At 38.5% G+C, this 26,167-nt stretch overlaps 2 protein-coding genes across 2 annotated transcripts; both read left to right on the top strand.

Annotated features, from left to right (window-relative positions):
• Nucleotides 1-1,974: 1,974 nt before the first annotated feature.
• LOC121373758 (antistasin-like) lies at nucleotides 1,975-10,691 on the top strand. Its single transcript, XM_041500513.1, has 3 exons — nucleotides 1,975-2,133; nucleotides 9,344-9,442; nucleotides 10,418-10,691. The coding sequence occupies exons 1-3, from the start codon at nucleotides 2,055-2,057 to the stop codon at nucleotides 10,543-10,545; spliced, it is 306 nt and encodes a 101-aa protein (XP_041356447.1). The 5' UTR covers nucleotides 1,975-2,054; the 3' UTR covers nucleotides 10,546-10,691.
• Nucleotides 10,692-20,025: 9,334 nt separating this feature from the next.
• Nucleotides 20,026-25,791, top strand: LOC121372901. The gene is made up of 3 exons (XM_041499336.1): nucleotides 20,026-20,365; nucleotides 23,561-23,665; nucleotides 25,545-25,791. The coding sequence occupies exons 1-3, from the start codon at nucleotides 20,176-20,178 to the stop codon at nucleotides 25,679-25,681; spliced, it is 432 nt and encodes a 143-aa protein (XP_041355270.1). The 5' UTR covers nucleotides 20,026-20,175; the 3' UTR covers nucleotides 25,682-25,791.
• The last annotated feature ends 376 nt before the right edge of the window (nucleotides 25,792-26,167 follow it).

Raw genomic sequence — 26,167 nt, 5'->3', positions numbered from 1 at the left:
ATTCAGGTCCAGGCCTGGTGCTTATAAAACATTTAGAGTCTAGACTCGAGTCTCTAATAGTCTGAGACGTGAACGTCATGGGAACGCCATACAAATTGTATGCGTGTCACTTTAAACTTGAGTAATATTAAGTACGATATCGTGCATTTTGTTGTAATTACTGTAGGTAATTATATTCTGATATGCAATTTCGTTAATAGTTCAATATGTTTATGTGTAGCAAAAGTGAGGGTTGCAACTGATGAAAAAATGTTGTTTGAACAACAACGTTAGTAATCATATATAACAGTGTATGCTAATATTAGTTGTATTTGCTATCATTTGCAGAAAAATGCCATAATACAATTTTTAAAAGTAATTAATAATTTCATAAATGTGTACTATAATGATGCTGACAATTGTTATACTCCTGGCATGACAATGTATGGGATCTGTGAAATCATGAAGCATACGTACGTGTGTAGTGTAAACAACTATGTGTTATCAAAAATAACGCATCCTGTTCTCACCAACGATTGTGTTAAAAAAAATGATGACCACGGGAATGGATGATCTTATCAATAAAATAGAAGCAATGTGTGATTTCAATTTTAAAAACAGCATTACCTTGCGTTTCATTTCTAAAATAATCTAAACAAAATCGTTTTATTAAAACAGTTTGCAAAGTTATGCTAATCTAAGAGTATCAACTGTCACGACGAGGTTGGCTAACTCAACGGTTGCCTTTTTTAAATTTCCACCACTCTAAACTTACGACGGGTGTGCTCAGATTAACAACTGATCTGTCGTAGGAGTTGTATACGGCGAGAAGGGTGCCTAGACTAGCAACTGGATAGTTGTAGAAGTGAGATAGATGAGTCAGCCAACTTCGTCGTGACAGTTGGTAGTCTGTGACTAGCATCACCATTAATCGGTCGTAGGAGTGGTATACGACAAGAAGGCTGCTCATACTAGCAACTGGATAGTTGTAGAAGTGAGATAGATGAGTCAGCCAACTTCGTCGTGACAGTTGGTAGTCTGTGACTAGCATCACCATTAATCGGTCGTAGGAGTGGTATACGACCAGAAGGCTGCTCATACTAGCAACTGGATAGTTGTAGAAGTGAGATAGATGAGTCAGCCAACTTCATCGTGACAGTTGGTAGTCTGTGACTAGCATTACCATTAATCGGTCGTAGGAGTTGTATACGGCGAGAATGGAGTTGTAAAAACGGTCAGAGTAGCAACTGGACAGTCGTAGAAGTCGTGAGAGCAGAATGTTTGCCAACTCCGTCGTGACAGATGGTAGTCTGATCGTAGCATTACATCTAATCGGTTGTAGAAGTTGTATACGACGAGAATATCCAGTTGTAAGAACGAGCAGACTAGCAAGTTGACAGTCGTAGATGTCGAGAGATTGGCGAGTTGGCCAACTCTGTTGTAACAATTGGTAGTCTGAATCTAGCATTACAAGTAATATCTTCTGACACTTTTAAAAACAAGTTCCGGACCAGAGTGACAATTGTGTTTAAACAACCTCGCAATTGCTGGTACTTTGTCCTGCTATAAATTGTCACTGTCAGACACAGTCACAGTAAACATTTTCCGTTTGACAACACACATATACATTTATATCACAGCCATTGGAAGGGATTTCGAAGGAGGGGGCAAGGTGTTAGACATAAACTAACTAATATTAAATGTACGTTGTTTTAAATAACAGTTTGCTCTCTAACGGTTTAAATGATATTTAAAATTAAATCAAATGATTCAAGAACCGTAAACTCAGTCTTACAAACCATTACCCTACCCAACCCCCGTTAGGCATTTCTGGATCCGTCCTATTAACCAAGATCCTATGACGCGACTACCTGGAAAGGGGGGGGGGGGATGAGCAGAGGCGCGGTCACGCAATACACATTTCTGACGTAAAGTCTTTGATAAATTAAACACGAAAACATTTACAACGCAAAACAACAAGACATTCTTATATAAATACCGAATTTGTTTTTCTGTTTGGCATTCTGGTGATATATACTTCTGCTGTTTATTCTCTTCTGAAATCCGGAATCAGAATGACCTCACTGTTGACGTCGTTGGTCGTGGTTGTTGCTGCCCTGGTGGTGTCCTCGTCAGCACTTTTGTTACCACCAAGTAAGAATTTGGAATTTTAAGTTTCGCATCCCAGCACTTTTAACTTACTTTTCAAACAGGGTATAATTTGTTTTTCATTGTTATAAATAATATTTATGGCGTACCCTCTGCCGGTCATGTATTTGTTTTATGGATCTTTCGTTCTGTGATAGTCAAATCCATATACCTACCTTTGGCATCCAATAGCCTATGTTTAAAAACAAAAAAACAAATTAATTTCATTTATTTATTTGTTCGTTCGTTCGTTCGTTCGTTCGTTCGTTCGTTCGTTTTTATTTATTTATTTATTTATTTATTTTTATCTATCGATTTATGTTTGTGCTTCATTGTATTTAAACATTATTCATTAATTCATTCAGTCTGTCTTTTGTTTTTCTCGTGCCCCACCCCAATTCCTGTCTCCTTTTTCAGCCTCTCTCTTTCTCTTTCACCCTCTCCTTGTTTCTTTCTTTCTCCCTTCCTCTCTCGCGCGTATACTTACTTGTTCGTGTGTACATATCTTGATTACATAATGTATCCTGTTAGGAAGATACTTCGGAACTGGTTAACAGTTGTTTATAAGATGTATCAATCTATGTGTTATTATCACCGAATTCGAGGATACACAGTAGCATGTCCTATCATAGCACAAAGTTTTAGACAGACAGACAGACAGACAGACAGACAGACAGACACAGAGATAATATAGATTAATACATAGTACACATTGAATTATATGGCAGTAAATATTTTGGGTGTATAATTAAAGATATAACTTTTACACTCCACATCCTCCTCACAAAAACAACAAAACAACAACAACAACAACAAACGACAACACCAGAACAAAGAAAGACAAAACATATATATATATATATATATATATATATATATATATATATATATATATATATATATATATATATTAGTACCTTTACGTTTGTGATTCTAAATTTGTTTAATATGTAAATCTTTAGCTCATTAAAAATCGTGACTAAGCCCCCTACGTGACATGCCTTCGTACTCGTTCAACCCGACACCTGTTTAAAACATTGCGCTCGAGAATTACGGAAATGTGTCCAGTAATTTATTATTCTCCGAGTTAGGCTGTTTGTCCAGTAATACAGGAGGGACCTGGGTCGTATTCTGGGGGAGGGGGGGGGGGGGTGTAGTGTACGGGGCATCTTAAGTCTATACTTTTCATAACTTGAACGACGAGTTGCTTTCCTCTACATAAGACATTTAAAATAGCGGGGATATTGTTTTAAAGTTTGTCGTTGAAGATTTATTTTGTTAATAATGATGCAAGTACTCCAATCGGGATTTTGTGAGTGGGGTAGGTTATACATTCATAATATATAGGGTTTGCAACAAGATCCGGACGAAGTAAGAACAACACTTACTACGTCGCTCCGGACTATTGGGCTATTTGGGGAGGGTGGTGGTGGTGGTGGTGGTGGTGGTGTGTAGTGGTGTGTGTAGCTACGTGTATATATGTGTGCATGTGTGTGTGTGCATGCATGTGTGCGTATGTGTGTGGTCTGTGTGTGTGTGTGATCTGTGTGTGTGCGTATGTGTGTGTGTGTGGTCTGTGTGCGTGGTCTGTGTGTGTGTGTGTGTGTGTGTGTGTGTGTGCATACATGTGTGCGTATGTGTGGTGTGTGTGTTTGTGTTTGTGTGTGTGGTCTGTGTGTGTGTGTGTATGTGTGTGTGTGTGGTATGTGTGTGTTTGTGTGTGCATGAGTGCGTGTGCGTGTGTGTTTTTGTTTGTGTGTGTGTGTGTGTGTGTGTGTGTGTTTGTGCGTGTGTGTGCATGTATGCATGTGTCTGTGAGTGGGTGTGAAAATGTACAGCTCTCTCACCCCTCTCTATCTCTCTGTGTGTTTCTGTCTCGCTGTGTGTGTGTGTGTGTGTGTGTGTGTGTGTGTGTGTGTGTGTGTTTGTGCGTGTGTGTGTATGTATGCATGTGTATGTGAGTAGGTGTGAAAATGTACAGCTCTCTTCCCCCTCTCTATCTCGGGGGGGGGGGGGGGTGCGTGTGTAAGTGTGTGTGTGTGTGTGTGTGTGTGAGAGAGAGAGTACGTGTGTAAGTGTGTGTGTGTGTGTGTGTGTGTGAGAGAGAGAGTACGTGTGTAAGCGTGTGTGTGTGTGTGTGTGTGTGAGAGAGTACGTGTCTACGTGTGTGTGTGTGTGTGTGAGAGAGAGAGAGAGAGAGTACGTGTGTTTGTGTGAGTGGGTTTGAAAGTGTACATCTCTATTCAGGTTGGACGTAGCCCAGTGATAAAACGCTAACATGATGCGCGATCGGCTTGGGATCGATCCGTGTAGGTGAGCACATTGGACTGTTTCTTGCTTCAGCCAGTGTACTACTGTCTGAAGAATGGTTCATGTAAACGATCCCTTGTCACTAAGTGTGGAAGGTTTCTTCTCTAAGACTATAATATTATGTCAGAATTATCAATAAATAAATTTACCCTAGTTGTGTCGTTAAACAAAGCAAAATTTAACTTTTTTATATTAATTTATTGTCGTGCTTATATACAATTAAGGTTTACGCACACTGCCCTGGGTACACACTTCATCTATCTGAATTGTCTGTCCAGGACAGTGGGTTAGTTGTTAATGGTTAATGAAAGAGAAAAAAGGGTGTAGTTGTCTTACCCCTACCCATTTAGTCGTTAAAACACGCTATGGATGTGAGCCGGTACCGGGCTGCGAACCGAGTACCCACCAGCCTTGTGTCCGACAACCCAACCACTATACCGCCGAAGCCGGTAACCTTACATATTGGTGACCACGGAAAATGTAGAACAATGTATCCACTATGTTCATACCAGACTCCCCCAGACTTCAGACTACGCTACGCCCTTGGGCATGATCAGTGGGGTGAGATGGACGTGACAGTACCAGTCTAATAGTTCGCCAGCTCTTCGCTTCCTTGTTACGCCACAGATGCACACAATCGGTCAGTCACGTTTTCAGCAACAGAATTATAAATTACCTTTCAATGTTGGGTGGTTTTCCTTGTTTGGGATAGGAAAGAACATTTAATTCAGATTAAAAGTGCATTAACACTTTAATTATTATAACCATATGGCTTAAAATCCAAGCCCTGCACACACATGCCTGGGAGATAGGGTCATGATTACTATTAAGATTTCAGCTGCTCGGATTTATTTGACTGTATTCGATACTCAGTTTTTGATGATGATCAATTAAGCAATGTGCTCTTAACACATGTTATATTTGACTGAATTCGATACTCAGTTGTAGCTGATAATCAATTAGCCAATGCGCTCTTAACACGTGCTGTATTTGACTGCATTTTATACTCAGTTGTAGCTGATGAACAGTTAAGCAATGTGCTCTTAACACGTGTTGTATTTGACTGAATTCGATACTCAGTTGTAGCTGATAATCAATTAACCAAAGCGCTCTTAACACATGCTGTATTTGACTGAATTCGATACTCAGTTGTAGCTGATAATCAATTAACCAATGCGCTCTTAACACGTGCTGTATTTGACTGCATTTTATACTGTTGCAGCTGATGAACAGTTAAGCAATGTGCTCTTAACACGTGTTGTATTTGACTGAATTCGATACTCTGTTGTAGCTGATAATCAATTAACTAATGCGCTCTTAACACGTGCTGTATTTGACTGCATTTTATACTCAGTTGCAGCTGATGAACAGTTAAGAATGTGCTCTTAACACGTGTTGTATCTGACTGAATTCGATACTCAGTTGTAGCTGATAATCAATTAACCAATGCGCTCTTAACACGTGCTGTATTTGACTGCATTTTATACTCAGTTGTAGCTGATGAACAGTTAAGCAATGTGCTCTTAACACGTGTTGTATTTGACTGAATTCGATACTCAGTTGTAGCTGATAATCAATTAACCAATGCGCTCTTAACACGTGCTGTATTTGACTGAATTCGATACTCAGTTGTAGCTGATAATCAATTAACCAATGCGCTCTTAACACGTGCTGTATTTGACTGCATTTTATACTCAGTTGCAGCTGATGAACAGTTAAGCAATGTGCTCTTAACACGTGCTGTATTTGACTGCATTTTATACTCAGTTGCAGCTGATGAACAGTAAAGAATGTGCTCTTAACACGTGTTGTATTTGACTGAATTCGATACTCAGTTGTAGCTGATAATCAATTAACCAATGCGCTCTTCACACGTGCTGTATTTGACTGCATTTTATACTGTTGCAGCTGATGAACAGTTAAGCAATGTGCTCTTAACACGTGTTGTATTTGACTGAATTCGATACTCAGTTGTAGCTGATAATCAATTAACCAATGCGCTCTTAACACGTGCTGTATTTGACTGCATTTTATACTCAGTTGCAGCTGATGAACAGTTAAGCAATGTGCTCTTAACACGTGCTGTATTTGACTGCATTTTATACTCAGTTGCAGCTGATGAACAGTAAAGAATGTGCTCTTAACACGTGTTGTATTTGACTGAATTCGATACTCAGTTGTAGCTGATAATCAATTAACCAATGCGCTCTTCACACGTGCTGTATTTGACTGCATTTTATACTCAGTTGCAGCTGATGAACAGTTACGCAATGTGCTCTTAACACGTGCTGTATTTGACTGCATTTTATACTCAGTTGTAGCTGATGAACAGTTAAGCAATGCGCTCTTAACACGTACTGTATTTGACTGCATTTTATACTCAGTTGTAGCTGATGAACAGTTAAGCAATGTGCTCTTAACACGTGTTGTATTTGACTGAATTCGATACTCAGTTGTAGCTGATAATCAATTAACCAATGCGCTCATAACACGTGCTGTATTTGATTGCATTTTATACTCAGTTGCAGCTGATGTACAGTTAAGCAATGTGCTCTTAACACGTGTTGTATTTGACTGAATTCGATATTCAGTTGTAGCTGATGAACAGTTAAGCAATGTGCTCGTAACACGTGATAATTAAATTCCCGTTACATTCATTGTTATATAACGTCATCCCATTTAATTAGACGTAGCAACAGGAGTTTGTTCATTTCTCGATGGACGTAAAACATACGTAGTCAGGGAGCGTTATATTTGATGACGTCAGTTTATATGGACAAATTGTCTTATTGAGTGTTATTGTTTATGGACCAAAAGTAATTCAAAATAAAGTATGAACTTTTAGTGTTATTATTAGCAAGTATAATTCACATTTAATTGTAAGTATTGTCTGTTATTTCATTTACGTCCATTTTAGTATTAAAAAAAAACATCATCCGCAAAATTCACACAGTTTTACGGATTATTTTTGTTTTGTTCATACCCCATGCACGTAAAAAGAAATAAGAGAACATTCTTAATTGCATTTGACTGTATTTGCTATTAGTTTTAGCTAATTATATAAATACACTCTGTCAAAAAAGAAACGCATAGGCGAAATATTCATGGAATTATCTCTTTAATACAAAGTGGCATAATTTCGTTATTTATGACTGTATCACAGTCAAATTTGACATGAGTATGTGACAATTTTCTTGCTATGGACTGGCGTTTTCGTCAGTACATTGTGTGGCTACCAGCAGCAGCAATCACTGCGCGACATCTCCTTGGCATATACTAAATGAGTCTCTGAATCCGGGCACGTGGAATCCTAGGCCATTCTTCCTGCAGTGCATGTGACAGTTGCGGAAGCGTCTGAGGCTCCGGGTCACGCTGTCCAGTTCGTCCCATAGATATCCAATGCCTATGGCAACACATTAATGTTCTCATTCGGTAGGAAATCCATTGTTACACTTTGACGTATGCGGCCTGGCATTTTCCTGCTGAAAGAGGTCTTTCTGTCCAAAATGGGAAGCATGTGACAGCGACGAATTTCATCCCGACAGCGTACAGCTGTCAGGTTGCCTTGTACGAACACAAGTTCACTCCTGCCGGTGTATGAGACAGCTCCCCACGTCATGACACTCCCTCCACCGAATATATCAACTTGGGCGACTTAGTTGTTGGTAAAACGTTTATTGCGGCGTCTGTAAACACGTCGTCGTCCATCACGTTGCTGTAGAAGGAAACGTGACTCCTCTCTGAACAATACTTGCCGCTAGTTTCCCAAGTTCCATCCATGTACATTCGTGCACCGGCGAACACGTAAATGTCGATGTTGATGTCGCAGGACGGGGCCAACATACGGTCTCCTACCCCGTAAACCAGCTTCTCCAAGTCGGTTCCCAATGGTTTGTGCAGACACCCTTCTCAAACCAGGTATGCGTCCAGCAGTGTTCGTTGCTGTGGCAGTTCGGTGACGCAAGTGCAGAACCCGGATATAGCGATTTTGTGCTGCAGTTGTTATGTGAGGTCTTCCACTTCTGGGCCGGTCTTCAACTGACTGAAACTGCTGGTACCCGTCCCAGAGTGAAATGGTGCTCTGATGGACGTTCATGTGGCGTGCGACTGCGATTCACCTAACTGGAGGCGGCCTATTGCAATGTTTCGATTCGGCAGGCTTAGTCATGTTATCTTGTAACTCGTCTACGTCGAAATGGAAATGAGGCATCATTACGAGCATAGCGCGTTTTTTTGTGACGCTAGAGTTCAGATTTTTTTTTGGAGGCTTTTCTCTCCTTTTATGCACAGTATAGTTAATTTTTCATCTACACATAAGTTGCACTGCCCTAAAAGGCGCCTTTTAGTGTTTGATTCCTTTACGATCCTCCAGCTTATAATGTACTGGGCTCCCTTCCGCTTCAGCTCCCATATGCACTTAGACAATTATGACGTGTTTGAATGACTTGATATGATTATATACTCCACCTTTTAGTGTTTGGTTCCTTTATTATCCTCCAGCTTATGGTGTACTGGGCTTCCTTCCGCTTCAGCTCCCATATGTACTTGGACAGTTCTGTTTCGTTTTCATACTTGACGTGTTTGAATGACTTGATATGATTATATACTCCACCTTTTAGTGTTCAGCAATATGTACAGTCGTATTAGATATCCTGATATTGTAATTAGTATTACTATTATTATTATACTATTATTATATGCATGTATGCATACATACACACATACATACATACATACATATATACATACATATATATATATATATATATATATATATATATATATATATATATATATATATATATATATATATATATATATATACTTAATTAGCCATAAACATACAGTTCATAGGGATCAATTAACGAATGTGTTCTCAACACGTATTGTATTTGATTACTTTCAGCTGCATGTTCTGTGTGTTCCATCCCTCCAGTTGGCTGTCAGTGTGGTGAACTGCTCAACAGAAATGGATGCCCAACCGGAAGCTGCAGACAGTGTACATGTAAGACATTTAAATTTAAATTTAAAATAAAGTACATTCAAAAAAGAAAACTAAGTTGTAATAAAAGAATCGGAAAATTACATTTCGTATAGTTTAATTTCCAATAAAGGCTATTTCAGTTATAGATATAAAAATAGCCTAATAATAATACTACTAATAATAAACACAATAATAATAAGGTATAGAAAACCTGTATTAAAATTACTTTTTTGGTAAAAAGAAACAAAAAAAAACAACAACAACAAACAAACAAACAACAACCACCAATACTTGTGACATAGTTACTATTATTTTCTGATGAATAATGACGTAATTTGTTTGGTTTGTGTAGACTATACATACTGAATATTTTCGGATAAAGTTTGCAATGTTTGCAACATAGTTATTTTGTATTACACTTGTTCTCCGTATTTGGAATACAAAGTATACAGAAAAATAGATTAAACCATACATCTCGTTCTTCATTATTGTATTATAACATTTAAAGGGGCATTCCTGAGTTTGCTGCATTGTAAGATGTTTCCGAAAAATAATATATTTCTACGATTAAACTTACATATAAATATATTTTCTTCTTTAGAATATCAGTGTCTGTATATTCCATGTGTTTCTGGTCATCTTAATATTTGTAAGAAGCCCAAACTGGACAATAAAATGAAATTTAACCTAGTACAAATAGTAGAACGATCAGAAACACGTTTAATATACAGCCACTAATATTTTATGCAGAAAAAAATATATTTGATGTAATTACAATCGTCAAAAAGTCAGTTAGTCGATAACATCTTAAAAAGTGCAGCAAACTCAGAAATGTCCCTTTAATATTTCTGAGCTTTTTTTTAACGGGATGCATGATTGCCGAGGAATCTTACCTATTGGAGACACATTGCATTATTATTAAAGCAAAGTTTAACTTATCTGTGGCCCTTATTTATTTATTTATTTATTTATTATTTTCATTTAATTATATTTCAGATAACAATGACTGCAGTCCTGTAATGTGTATGATGTACTGTCAGTACGGCTTCTGTCACAGTCATGCCACGGGATGTCCGGTCTGCAAATGTAGACAATACCCTATGCCTGGTCCTGCCACGTACTAGATAGCTATCACGTACTGGAGCAGTATCACGTACGTCGTCAGTACCACGTACTAGATCAGTATCACACACGGAATCGGCGTTTTTCAGGTGGCACTACACATAGACGCAGAATGCTGTTTAATTATCAAATAAAACAGCAAGCACGATCAGTTTCTGTCATTATTGCAGCACGCATGGGTGTATAAACACACATCAGATACTGGGGAAGTCAAAAAGGGAGGGTAAGAGGTAGGGAGAGCGTGTGAGAGACATATATATATATATATATATATATATATATAGAGAGAGAGAGAGAGAGAGAGAGAGAGAGAGAGAGAGAGAGAGAGAGAGAGAGAGAGAGAGAGAGAGAGAGAGAGAGAGCGCGCGTAAGGAGAGCGAGAGAATGAGAGAGAGAGCGAAAGAGAGATAGCGTAAGGAGAGAGAGAGAGAGAGAGAGAGAGAGAGAGAGAGAGAGAGAGAGAGAGAGAGAGAGAGAGACAAAAGACAGACTGACACTTTTAAAACTGGGTGAAGATAAACAATGTCTCTTTTGAGTGACACCATATTTGATTAAAATCCACAGCAATCATGGATATGTACGAAACCTATTTTGATATTTCTTTTCAACTAAAACCAAGTTCTTTGTTTCAAAACAAAAACTATGTTTATGCTTTTAAAATTCAGATTTTAACCAAGTAAACAATATATGGTTAAAACAACACTTTAGAACCATGTGAACATTACCATTTGTGAAACAATTTCTTCAGTTGCTTTACACAAAATGGAGCATGGTGCTTCAAGATGTCTGTGTACGATTAGCCATATCGTTTTGGTTTCCAGATCATTCTGAAGAAATGACCAACATATTGGCTAGATATCTCCACAAACAGCACTAGAAATAATCGTTCAACATGCTAAATAGTTGTATATTATTACCCTCCTGACATATTTCAAGTTAAAATGCATATGCCCATTTAACTGTTTTTAGGGTTAAAATGCGATATGATATGCTTTTAATCAGACAGAAGTATGTACATAGAACACACGGAAAACGTTTATTCTGAATCTATGTGCAAGACCAAAAACAAGTCGGTCTCTGGTCGGATACAAGTTCCAGAATTGTTTTTTCTCCTGTTTTTGTAAAGCATGGATTGCACAGAAAAGAAGGGTATATTTAGTTTTTTACGTCTTCTTAATCTACCTTGATCCATCCTCAATGACCATGGTGCCCCATTCTTTGTCTTGATACCCTAAATATTTTCCTAAACAGTAGTACGGGGGATTCTGTAAACCAACTAAATTAGACATCATACCGCGGGAAATAAAAATAATAAAACAAATGTTGACACGCGAGGTCAAAATCGACGCGCGCGCTGACAAGAGATCAGAACTTCATTTTCTTTGACCTAACAATAAGACAAAATTTAGGTAACTGTTTGTAACTATTTGCATAAATGACAAAATCAAGCCTCGTATTAAAAGCAAACATTAGAGTAGTTACACTTATACGTCACATCGAAGACATGTAACGAAATTAGAATCAATGTCTTCTGTCAGGCACATTATAGGGTGCATACTAGCAAATCAAATTCCATACACGACAACAGTAATATATGTGGCTAATCTTCCTACCTGCAGCGTATCAATCGACATAAACACCACGAATATAAATACTACCGCATCTAACCCTTAAATTGAATCAGAAGCTCATGGGGGTGAAGCTGCTCATTTCAGAGATAACGAGTAGGTCTATGACTACTCTATTTCCGCACAAAATTTGAGAAAATTTTTACTGGTACCCCATACGTGTTTCAAGCAAAAGGATACTTGGCACAGTGGCACTAGATGAAATACAATTGCATAAATGTGTGGCCCAGATGAAACTAATTTTGTTTTACAACCAACACACTAACATTGATCACCAATCACAGGACTTCTCTATCAAAAGTTCGGTGCACCTCGAACATTGACCCAGCCGCCAGTTATCTGGTTTAACAACATGGACCCACATTAAACATGTGTTGTTACACTCCTGACCTTCCACAAATGAGCTAAGCTACAACTCATGAAACGTTGTAGTGACATGTATTATGAAAACCTGTATTAATTACTTAATAAATCATTTTTTAATTTATGAAGAAACTTGCAGCATTGCCGAAAAATGAAGTAAAAACTCAATGAGCACATGCTGTTTGCATGTTAAGAAACAATGAAACCAAAACGTATATCTCTTATGGGCTGTTGTCTGTACACAATGCGCTTTATTAGTAAGATGAAAATACTCAAGATACCATTTGTTCACTACATCTGAGTATGTTATGGAGAGTTCACGTTAGGAGAGTAACATCCAGGTTCAGGTCTGGTGCTTATACCACTTTTGAGTCTAGACTCCAGTATCTAATAAAATTTGAGACACTGACATCACGACGACGCCATAGAAATTATATGCACGTGGCGTCATTAGAGAGCAAGTAACGTTTTATAAGCGCGGGCCAGTATCGATATACCCGTCGTGGTGTGCACTATTTGGGACTGGAAAAACCCAGAAGAACAATCCGGCCTGGTGCTTATAAAACCTAATAGAGTCTGAGACGCGTATTTCATGACAACGCCATACAAATTGTATCCGTGTGTCGTCATTACAGATTGAGCTGAACTCTAAACGTTTTATAAGCACTGAATTTGAACTTCAGCAATATTAAATACGACTTCATGTATTGTGTTGTAATTACTCATTATGTGTATGTGTAGCAAAAGTGAGGGTTGCAACTGAAGAAAACAAGTTGTTTGACAAAACAACTTCAAGTGAACAACAACATTAGTGTTTATATATACTAGTGTATGCTAATATTAGTGGGATCTGTGAAATCATGAAGCAGATATAGATATATAGATAGATAGATACATAGATACATACATACATACATACATACATACATCTATACATAAAGATATACATACCCACATACATGATGAACGTAAACATACGTCGTCAGGAAATGTCATATCTGATGACGTCATTTTTTATGGGCAAGTTGTCTTATTGAGCGTTATCGTTTATGGATAAAAAACATAATTCAAAATAAAGTATGACGATTTAGTGTTATTATTAGCATGTATGATTCACATTTAACTATACGTATTATATCTGTGTGTGTGTGTGTGTGTGTGTGTGTGTGTGTGTGTGTGTGTGTGTGTGTGTGTGCGTGCGTGTGCATGTGCATGCTTATGTATATATGTATGTATATCATCACCATCACCTTCCATCTCTGACTACCATACTCATTAGACAAGACAATACAATAGTATAGCTGACATTGTTGGTGCATATATCATCACCATCACCTTCCATCTCGGACTACCATACTCATTAGACAAGACAATACAATAGTGTAGCTGACATTATTGGTGCATATATCACCACCATCACCTTCCATCTCGGACTACCATACTCATTAGACAAGACAATACAATAGTGTAGCTGACATTATTGGTGCATATATCATCACCATCACCTTCCATCTCGGACTACCATACTCATTAGACAAGACAATACAATAGTGTAGCTGACATTATTGGTGCATTAAACATCCAGAGGGGGCGGGACGTAGCCCAGTGGTAAAGCGTCCACTTGATGCGCTGCCGGTCTGGTATCGATCCCCGTCAGTGAGCCCATTGGGATATTTCTCGTTCCAGCCAGTGCACCACGACTGGTACATCAAAGGCTGTGGTATGTGCTGTCCTTTCTATGGGATAGTGCCTCTAAAAGATCCCTTGCTGCTAATCGAAATGAGTAGCCCATGAAGTGGCTACAACGGATTTCCCAGATCTCAATATATATGTGGTCCTTAACCATATGGCCTGTGTTTTGTTTAACGAGACCACAACAACACCTCGGTTTATTAATCATTGGCTATTGGATGTCAAACAGTTGGTAATTCTCACATAATCGTAGAGAGGAAACCAGTCACATGTTCGCATTAGTAGCAAGATTGGAAGTATATATGATACGATTAAACTGTGTTTTGTTTAACGAGACCACTACAACACCTCGGTTTATTAATCATTGGCTATTGGATGTTAAACATTTTTTAAACTTCTGACATATAGTCATAGAGGGGAAATCCGCTGTATTTTTCCATTAGTAGTTCCATTAGTAGACAACCTTTTTTGTATGCACCAATCCGTAGACGGAATATCAAAACATGTTACATGTTTACTAATATAATGCAAAAAAAAATCATTACAAATAATAACACTACTACTACTACTACTACTACTACTACTACTACTACTACTACTACTACTACTAGTAATTACTACTACTACTGCTACTACTACTACTACTACTACTACTACTACTACTACTACTACTACTACTACTATTACTATTATTATTAATAAATAAATACTTAATAATATTTACATAATAATAATAATAATAATAGTAATAAATACATAATAATACTGATAATAATTATAAATACATACTACTGATAATAATGATAATAACAACAGCAATAACAATAATAATAATAATAATAATTATAAATATATAAATAAATAAATAAATACATACATACATAAATAGAAAGTGCAATATAAGGAACAGGATCCGACTGCTAATATCCGAGATGTGCCAGTTATCGACTAGTACAGAACATTATATTTTGTTTACTTTCTCACGAGGTGTCAAATTGGACATTTTTATGGCTGACATGATCTTACGTGTTCTGATATAATATGACAACCAAATTGAAACTGTTGTTTCTGCAGTGTATCCTGATATAACGGACACCTCATAAAATGTATGTGGTATGCAACGCTGTGTACAAATGCGATGTATTATATTTCTAACACATAATAAACAAAAATATTATCCTTGAAGATACTTACTATGGGCTGGTTGTGTATGCTCTTTTATGTATGTTGTGTACATGCATAGTTAATTGGTTTACATTTTCAATAAATCATTCCGTTAAAACTCATTTACTGCAATGACCATCTGTTTAGAAAACCTTCAGGGTGTATACTATCAAAGCAAATCCCATAGACGACAATAGTAACATGTGGCTAAAACTCCCACACACAGCGTATCAATCGACATATACGCCCTCACCCTGAAAGTTAATCAGATAAAAATTGGGGGTCAAGCAGCTCATTTCTGAGATAACTGGTGGGGTCTTTGACTACCCTAGTTCCGCACAAAATTCGAGCACTTTTTTTTACAGGTATCCCATACATGTTTTAAGGAAAAGGCTACTTGACACAGTGGCACCAGATGAAATAAAATTGTATACATTTTCTGCCCAGATGAAACTATTTTTTACAACCAACACAGTCACATTAATCACCAGTCACAGAACTTGTGGTCTTCACTTCTCTATCATAAGTTGGGTGCACCTCGGACTCTGACCCAGCCGGAAGTTATTTGGTTTAGTACTACCTTTAATAGGTATGCTATTGGAAATAAACTAGATGAACAGTTAACAATGCTTGGAACTCACGTCAGTGAATGAATGAATGAATGAATGAATGAATGAATGAATGAATGAATGAATGAATGAATGCATGCATGAACGAATGCACGAATGGAAGAATAAATGAATTAATGATTGAATGAATGAATGAATGAATGTATGTTTAACAACATTCCAACACGAACAATACATAGGTTATTTGGTGTCAAACAAAGGTAAATCAACATCAATATGAAAATTCAAATGTTAACTTAAAATAAAATGTAAAGACACAATGCAAAGAAAGAAAGAACTGTGCAAAAATACAAATATAACAGATAAGTAAAATTGAAATGTAAAATACAATTCAATATCACGAAGAAAAGTTCAGAATGGAATCGAAATGAAAGAAAGAAAGACATGTTTTATTTAACAACGCACTCAACACATTTTATTTACGGTTATATGGCGTCAGACATATGGTTAAGGACCACACAGATTTTTAGAGGAAACCCGCTGTCGCCACAACATGGGCTACTCTTTCCGATTAGCAGCAAGGGATATTTTATTTGCACTTCCCACAGGCAGGATAGCACAAACCATGGCCTTTCTTGAACCAGTTATGGATCACTGGTCGGTGCAAGTGGTTTACACCTACTCACTGAGCCTTGCGGAGCACTCACTCAGGATTTGGAGACGATATCTGGATTAAAAACCCCATGCCTCGACTGGGATCCGAACCCATTACCTACCAGCCTGTATACCGATGGCCTAACCACGACGTTACCGAGGTCGGTTGAATCGAAATGATTCTATCACATTTCGTCTTCCAAATACTAGTACATGTATAACTTTTTCTTGTTTCGATCAGATGATTGCACTCTACCAAAATATGGCATAACCCCGGTGTACACTGACAGTGCTCACACTGATGTGCAGGATCCTTTTTTAAAATAAATGAATGGATCAAGTAGTCATGACCGATGTGAGCACAACAGAATACTATTTTATCCTCCCTGCACCGCCTATTCGAGGACTGCACAAAATCAAGCTTGTTTGAGTCAATGAATGCAATATATATTCCTGTTGATATTGTACTAATACTCTCCACAGATAGGGCTTATCAGCTAGGTGTCATATTTACGTATAGTGAAACAAATTACCAACACTTGTTTAACGACGCCACTGGAGGACATTGATATAATACATGAATGAATGAATGTACGTAGGCCGAGAAGATGATGAGGTGTCTCCATAGGTTGCCCATGTGGTCCTTAGAAAGGGCCTGATCTTTTCCGATCGTGGTATGACAACCCAGGGGAGACTCAGCGCAATTGTGTATGTCTAGGAGGCAAGGTCGGCGATCCTGGTGGTTTCCCTGGATTCCGTCTCTTGACGCTCTCTGCTCCATATGTTGTACTTCTCTTCTATCTCTCCCGTTCTTGTGCCCTTGGTGCCTCCGCCAGCAGCAAGGAATTTAGGGTTGGGTAAAGGGAGCCGGTATTCTTTTGTCCAGTTCCCTCAAGGTGCATTGCAATTGTGTACTCGGAGCCGGTTTTCTTTTGCCCGACTCCTTAATAAGTACGTGCTGGGCCATTATTGTTTTAGTATGTGGGCGAATGCATTGTTATAATTAGACAAATGCACCCTATGTACAGATGATGCAATTTACGTGCGTGCCATGTGTTTGTTGTCCCTAGTTGGTGTTAAGGTTGTTCCTAATGTCTTAAATCCCTATTCTATGAATATCCAACGGCTTTCAAAGCCACCCCTACACCCCCCGCCCCTATCCTTGGCTTATAATACAAAACAAGGAGAAGGGGGGGGGGGTATACTAACCTAGCTAGCTAATTTGAAGGGTAATCCCTTATAGTGTTTGTTTTGGTTAAAAAACGCTAAGCGTTACATGTTTTAGGTAGTAGTCATGTTTATGTCATAACACGTAAATCCTGTTCAGTCTCAAGTTTGTTATGGACCCGCCTAGATATCGCGGGTGTCGGTGGAGTGCCGGTTTTTGGCAGGGGCGGGATGCGGTCGGACCGTATACCCGAGGAGATGATTAGTTCGATGTTGAGTTATCAGCTGTCTTTGGTGGTGATTCACCTGGGCGGCAATGGTATTGATATCCCAGCGCAGATAGATAGATAGATAGACATACCGACAGAAAAATACATAATTATATATGTGAACAGACATAGAGAAAGATAGATAGGCAGGGCGAGAGACACAAAGGCAGAAAGAAACATAGCGATATACGCAGATATATTACCTCCTAGGTGTGTCTGTGCGTCTGCCTGTCTGTCTGTGTGTGTGTAAGTGCCTATGTATGTGTGCAAATGTGTGTGTCTCTCTCTCTCTCTCTCTCTCTCTCTCTCTCTCTCTCTGTGTATGTGTGTGTCTGTGTGTATGCGAGAGTGTGTGCGTGTGTGTAGTTCAGCCATGGCTGGTATATCAAAGACAGTGGTATGTGCTATCCTGTCTGTGCATATAAAAGGTCCCTTGCTACTAACGGAAAAACATAGCGGGTTTCCTCTATAAGACTATATGTCAGAATAACCAAATATTTGACATCCAGTAGCCGATACTTAGTAAATCAGTATAATCTAGTGTTGTTGAACAAAACAAAGTTCGGGAAGTTCAGTAGCACAGCGCTCGCCTGATGTATAACACGTCGTTGATCGCAGGCCCTCGATGTGCTCGTTTAAACTACACCACTAGTACATCAAACGTCTTGGTATGTACTATCCTATATATGAGAAACTGTATATAACATATCCCTTTGTTGTTAGTGGTAACCTACCTCTCTCTCTCTCTCTCTCTCTCTCTCTCTCTCTCTCTCTCTCTCTCTCTCTCTCTCTCTCTCTCCCCTGTGTCTCTGTCTCTAGTGGGTATGATCGCCCACAGTGGATCTAATCAAGAAAAAGTGATCCACGGCTGGTATATTAAAGGCCGCGTTTTTTTTCTTCTATTTACTGTCATGTCTTTGGTGAAGGTATAAAAAAAATAACTTTTACTGTTTAATTGATCATCATCATCATCATCGTTTTGTTAGTTAGTTTATTGAATGTTCCTTGTTTGTTTCTTCCTTTACTTACTTACTTAAATCATCTTTTTATTAAGAGTTGAAACGGCCGTTTCCTCTTTCTCCATCGACCAATTGTCGAAAGAACCATAAGGTAAAATATCAAATAAATATATTTGGTTTAAAGGGACAGTCCTGAGTTTGCTGCAATATTTAAGATGTTATTGACTAACAGAGACTTTTTAACGATTGTAATTAAATATCGAATATGTTTTTTGCATATTCTATTAGTGGCTGTATATTAAACATGTTTGTTATCGTTCTAATATTTGTACTGGGTTAAATTTCATTTTATTTCCTAAAATATATTTTCGTACGTACAAAATTATTTTAAAACAAAATCCACTTTGGGCTTCTTACAAATATTAAGAATAGCCAGAAACACATTAAATATACAGACACTGATATTTGAAACATGAAAATATATTTAATATGTATGTTTAACCGTAGAAATTACAATGCAGCAAACTCAGGAATGTCCCTTTAACAATGTACTCATCTGGGTTTTTTTTAAATATCTCTTTCCTTCTTTTTCTGCTCTATCATAATCTACAAAAATTAAAACAACATACAATCGTTCATAAAAACAGTTTAAGGAGTCAGACAATGTCTCACCCTTACTTATGATGACTCGACATTTTTAAAACACGTTCCGAGTTGGAGTAAAACTAATATTTAAAACGTTTAATTCCTGGTATTTTCTGATGGCGTAACCCGTCACTGTCAAACTGACTAATACATATTTGGCTTCTGTTTGTTTTTTGTTTTTTACAACACATGCATTTGTATAACTATCTCAGGAAGGGTCTTCCATGTAGGGGGTGGGTATGTAGCGAGGTGGGTGTTTGACACCAAATAGTCAATTTAAAATGAAATAAGTTTTTAAAAATAATTTTGTTATTCTAAACTGTTTACAGTATGTCAGATAATATTTAGAATATCTATCAAAGGGTTTCAAATGGCCGTAAATGAAGTCTTATCCCTCTATTTGCATTTCTGGAACCGCCCTATCTACTAGGATCATATAACAGGACTACATGGTGGTGGCACGTAATCCACATTTATGACGTAAGCTGTTTGATTAATGAAACCTGAAAACAAATTAAAAATATGAAACAAGATTTGTGTATAAATGCCGAATCTTTAGTTCAGTTTCGCATTCAGATCTGGTACTACACTCTTTTTGTTGTTTCTTCTCTTCTGAATTCCGGAATCAGAATGACCTCTCTGTTGGCGTCGTTGGTTGTGGTAGCTGCTGTGCTGCTGGCGTCTACGTCTGCTAGTTTCATATCAGGAAAACGTAAGATGGTTTTTTTAATTATATACTCTTCAAAAAAAGAAACGCAAAAGGGTACAAATGGGTTATAACTCCGATTTTATGTTTCCTACCGGTTCATGCTTTGTGAATATAAGGTCATTGCATGTCCCAAACACATTCCCACGGTTACATTCGATAAAACGCAGCTACTGTACAATAAAGTTCCAAAATGTGAATATTCGCAAAAACTCAGCCACGTGCAAACCATGTCACCACTGCACGTGCGTTGTCTGCACGTGCAACATGAACACCGACAGTATAAAAGTGCAGGGTGTTCGCTTGCCTGGCCTCTGTATCTGGCCGACAGTTGACAATCCAGGACATGCCACGTCTCAGTGAACCGCAGAGAAACAATGCCATCGGCCGACTAGACGCAGGCGAATCCAGAACGGCCGTTGCCAGGGCATTCCATGTGTCCCCAAGCACCATCTCCAGACTGTGGGACCGTTACCAGCAACATGGATCAACACGTGACCTCCCTAGATCCGGTCGACCACGGGTCACTACCCCCGGGCAGGACCGCTACATCCGGGTACGCCACCTTCGGGAACGATTGACTACTGCCACCTCCACAGCCGCAGCAATACCAGGTTTGCGCAGGATATCCGACCAGACCGTACGGAACCGCCTACGTGAGGTAGGAATTCGTGCCAGACGTCCAGTTCGAGGTGTCATCTTAACACCACACAACACCGTCGACTCCGACTGCAGTGGTGCCAGATTCATCGACAATGGCCTCAACTGCGATGGAGACAGGTGTGGTTCAGTGACGAGTCCCGATTTCTGCTCCGACGTCATGATGGAAGATGTCGCGTGTATAGGCGTCGTGGTGAACGTTATGCGGCAAACTGCGTGCAGGAAGTGGACAGATTCGGCGGGGGTAGTGTCATGGTGTGGGCAGCCATCTCACACACTGGCAGAACTGACCTGGTCCACGTGCCGGGCAACCTGAATGCACAGGGCTACATTGACCAGATCCTCCGGCCACACATCGTTCCAGTTATGGCCAACGCCAACGCAGTGTTCTAACATGACAACGCCAGGCCTCACACAGCACGTCTCACAACGGCTTTCCTACAGAACAACAACATTAATGTCCTTCCTTGGCCATCGATATCACCGGATTTGAACCCAATTGAGCATCTATGGGACGAGTTGGACCGACGCCTCCGACAGCGACAACCACAGCCCCAGACCCTGCCCGAGCTGGCAGCAGCCTTGCAGGCCGAGTGGGCCACCATCCCCCGGGACGTCATCCGTACTCTGGTTGCTTCAATGGGCAGGCGGTGTCAGGCAGTTGTCAACACACGCGGAGGCCACACCCGGTATTGACTCCAGATGACCTTGACCTTGGTGGTGTGTCCTATCACTTACTCACAATGGACTAGAGTGAATTGTGAACAATCCTGCAACATTTGGTAATTATCGGACTCACCATTCAATAATTAAATCAATTCTCCAAATGTTACGACAATGTGGTTTTGCGTTTCTTCTTTTGAAGAGTATATATTTGGCATCCCAGAACGTTTAAGTTATGGCTAAAACATTTATGTAAAAAACCCATTATCCTTCGCTGCGTCAATAGCTCTGTCTCTGTATGCTTATATATCCGTCTGTGTGTGTGTGTGTGTGTGTGTGTGTGTGTCTGTCTGTCTGTCTGTCTCTATCTCTGTCTCTCTCTCTCTCTCTCTCTCCCTCTCTCTCTCTCTCTCTCTCTCTCTCTCTCTCTCTCTCTCTCTCTCTCTCTCTCTCTCTCTCTCTCTCTCTCTCTCTCTCTCTCTCTAATCGCTAGTCAAAGTTAAAGAGATAAAGCGCACGCCTGATGCGCGGTCGGTCTGGGATCGATTACCGTCGGTGGACCCTATTGGGCTAGTTCTCGTTCTAGCCAATGCATCACGACTGGTATATTAAAGGTCGTGGTGTGTGCTATTATGTGCTATGCAGCGGGTTTGCTCTCTAACACTGTATATCAACATGACCAAATGTCTGACCCCAATAGCCGTGTCAGATTTGTAATTTCAGTACATCTGATATGTTCCCAGTCACCTTAGTTTGTTTAATACAGCGAAATTGATTTTTATTTTCATATTAAAAAAAAAAAACCGCAAAAAAAAAAAAAAAAAAAAAAAAACGCACATTTTTCTGAGAAGTCACGTTTATGGGTTTTTTTTGTTTTGATGTCACAGACCCATGTGTCACTCTGTTGTAACATTATCCAAAAGTGTTACACGTTTGTCATGACCCAAACGTAGTGTTATAATTTTTCACGGCTTGAAACTACGGTCTGCCACTTTAATGGAACACATTCATATTATTATTTTTAAAAACAAACAACATGTTTTTATTAAAAAAACAACAACAACATAGTATTATAATTACAAAAATTCCGCGTTTATACGATTTCCTCAATTCTGATTGGGCGACGTCAAATGTTATCCTTCGATAAACCTCAGAAAATGACATCATTACGCCAGCTGGGACGTCATTACGTAAAACAGATCATAGAATTTATCGATGTATAACAGTCACAAATTTAGTCAGATAAATTCACAAAAAATTACGAACAATTCTTATATAAAAAACAACATATTATTATTTTTTAAAAACGAGCACACTTATATGCAGAAAACTGTTTAATTGTAATAACATACTCACCCTCAGTAAAATGTTAAAATTCATAAATTACAATTAAATTCTGTAAACCATAGACAGACATCTCCAGTACCATTTGATAAGGGGTAGGAATTCTCCTCAGCGGTTTTCCTCTCATGGAACATTGCGTTTCCTCGCATTTTAATCGGCCTTTCCTCCAAAATGTGTCAGATGCCGCAGATTTTAACCTAGGATTTCAAGAATTTCCGGAACCCCTCTAGATTTCCACTTTTTTTACAGTTCACCAATTCCCACCCCTGTTTGATACTTTTAAAAAACACTGGCTTGTAAAAATCTTTCTTCTATATTTGATTGCCTTATCACCATGTGTCTTCATTTTTAAAATGTGTATATAGCTATTCTGTATCATATGTGTACATGTATACATTCTACGAAGAACCGTTAGCATATTTTCACTATAAATACCCATTATACACTAATTCCTCATATGCTGTCGTTTGACGGCCTAGGTGTACCGAAATAAAGTTTTAAAGTTTCAAGTATTGTATTCGTCTCGTCTTTCAGATGCTTGTGCCTTTTGTCCTGGTCGTCTAATCAACCCTACGTGTTTGTGCGGTGAAATGCTCGACACCATTGGATGCCCAACTGGAATATGCAGACCGTGTTATCGTAAGACATTTAACATTTATCAAATGACTGATCGGGGTTACAATCCAATTTGGTATTTTGGTTTGTCGTATAACTTACCCATACTATCCATGTCACAAACCAATTTGGTATTTTGGTTTGTCGTATAACTTACCAATAGTATCCATGTCACAAACCAATTTGGTATGTTGCTTTATCATATAACTTACCCATACTATCCATGTCACAAACCAATTTGGTATTTTGGTTTGTCGTATAACTTACCAATAGTATCCATGTCACAAACCAATTTGGTATGTTGCTTTATCATATAACTTACCCATACTATCCATGTCACAAACCAATTTGGTATTTTGGTTTATCCTATAACATACCCATAATATCCATATCACAAACCAATTTGGTATTTTGGTTTATCCTATAACTTACCCATAGTATCCATGTCACAAAACAAGTTGGTATGTTGGTTTATCATACCCATGCTATACATGCCATAAACCCATTTGATTGTTTTGCCTTTAGTAACCCAGTTAAAGGGACATTGCTGAGTTTGCTGCATTGTAAGATGTTTCCGACTAATAAAATAGTTCTACGATTAATCTTACATATTACATATATTTTTTTTTTTAGAATATCAGTGTCTGGATATATTCAATGTATTTCTGGTCTTATTAATATTTGTAAGTAGGCCAAACTGGATTTTGTCTTCAAATAATTTCGTACGATAAAAATATTTTAGGAAATAAAATGAAATTTAACGTAGTACAGATATTAGAACGATCAGAAACACGTTTAATATACAACCACTAATATTTTATGCAGAAAAATATATTTGATATAATTACAATTGTCAAAAGGTTAGTCGATCACATCTTAAAAATTGCAGCAAACTCAGGAATGTCCCTTTAATAATGTGTTTGCTATCAATGAGTCCTTTGATTATAAGCCAACTACATCTGTAAACCGTCAACGTTGTGAACATATTTAGTTACAGTGCGTGATGCCGGACTACATTTGTGCTATCATACCATATCACCGATGAAGGTGACTGTGACTGATTTAAAGGTGTTATAGGATAATTTATTCATTTCAATTTATTTTTGTGCTTATATTCAATTAAGGTTCAAGCACGCTGTCCTGGACACACACCTCAGCTATCTGGGCTTTCTGTGCCTGTCCAGTGTGAGATTACGAGGACGCATACCGCATACATTTCATTTTAACTTATTTTAGTGCTTATATCCAATTACGGTTCAAGCACGCTGTCCTGGACACACACCTCAGCTATCTGGGCTGTCTGTCTACTGAGTCGTTAAAACTCGTTCCGGGTGGGAGCCAGTATCAGCCTGCGAACCCTGTACTCACCAGCCTTATGCCCGATGGCCTAATCACAACACCACCGAGGCCGGTGTTATAGAATAAATAGAATTGGGTTCACGTGTTGTTTTAAATATTAGTATTCATATAATTATTTGTGTACATATTTATTTATTTATTTGTTTATTTGTCTATTTAAAGACATACTGTCACGGATTTAAGGACCTTATTTCTCTAAAAATGGATAATAAAAAAAAAAATACATTAATTGTTGGAAACCAAATCTAGCTATCACATCACCTTAACTGAACCATGATGGAGTGAAATCCATGTCATTCCTCTCGGCACTTTTAATTTTTGAATTATGGACGATTGCCATAATTCAATTGTTTTTACAAAATGCCATTAATAAATGGAGTATGGTGGTTATGAAGATGGCTGAATTGAAGTACATTTAGGGACAAATCAAATTATTGTTGTTCAGGTAATACTTTGTTAGACCATTAAATAGGTCAGTGGTCTGTGACAATATGCCTTTAATTAGTTATCTATTTATTTATTTATTTAATTACTTCTATTTCAGGTAAAAACTACTGCAGTCGAATCAGCATGTGTCCCACGAGATGTCGACGTGGTTACTGTCACAGTTATACCACGGGGTGCATGGTGTGTACGTGCAGAGAGTACAGCATTACCAGGCCAGGCATAATCACGTACTAGATCAGTATCACGTACTAGACCAGGATCACGCACAGAACCGACGTTATCCAGATGACACTATTCTAAAACAGAGTAATCTGTTTAGTGATCCAATAAAATTGCAAAGATGACCAGACTCTGTTGTTAGTATAGCATGTATATATTTACAGAAGAAAAACGAAAAGAAACCCCTCTCGAAACGGTGGTAGATGACAGAGAGAGAGAGAGAGAGAGAGAGAGAGAGAGAGAGAGAGAGAGAGAGAGAGATGCAGTGCCAGAGAGATGCCGAGAGACATAAATGGTTTATCCTATAACATCTCTTGTCTATTTAGACTCTGTTGTTAGTACAGAAGAAAAACGAAAAGAAACCCCTCTCGAAACGGTGGTAGATGACAGAGAGAGAGAGAGAGAGAGAGAGAGAGAGAGAGAGAGAGAGAGAGAGAGAGAGAGAGAGAGATGCAGTGCCAGAGAGATGCAGAGAGAGAGAGAGAGAGAGAGAGAGAGAGA

The sequence above is a fragment of the Gigantopelta aegis genome, chromosome 5 (genome assembly GCF_016097555.1).
Source record: "Gigantopelta aegis isolate Gae_Host chromosome 5, Gae_host_genome, whole genome shotgun sequence".
Taxonomy (NCBI): Eukaryota; Metazoa; Mollusca; class Gastropoda; order Neomphalida; family Peltospiridae; genus Gigantopelta; species Gigantopelta aegis.
This window is presented reverse-complemented; position numbering and strand designations above follow the sequence as displayed.

Excerpts from the sequence above, each read along its gene's own strand:
- LOC121372901 (XM_041499336.1), top strand. The coding sequence starts at position 20,176 with ATGAAACAAGATTTGTGTATAAATGCCGAATCTTTAGTTCAGTTTCGC. Across the intron at positions 20,366-23,560 it reads TAGTTTCATATCAGGAAAAC|ATGCTTGTGCCTTTTGTCCT; the intron begins GTAAGATGGTTT and ends CTCGTCTTTCAG. Across the intron at positions 23,666-25,544 it reads AATATGCAGACCGTGTTATC|GTAAAAACTACTGCAGTCGA; the intron begins GTAAGACATTTA and ends CTTCTATTTCAG.
- LOC121373758 (XM_041500513.1), top strand. The coding sequence starts at position 2,055 with ATGACCTCACTGTTGACGTCGTTGGTCGTGGTTGTTGCTGCCCTGGTG. Across the intron at positions 2,134-9,343 it reads AGCACTTTTGTTACCACCAA|CTGCATGTTCTGTGTGTTCC; the intron begins GTAAGAATTTGG and ends GATTACTTTCAG. Across the intron at positions 9,443-10,417 it reads AAGCTGCAGACAGTGTACAT|ATAACAATGACTGCAGTCCT; the intron begins GTAAGACATTTA and ends ATTATATTTCAG.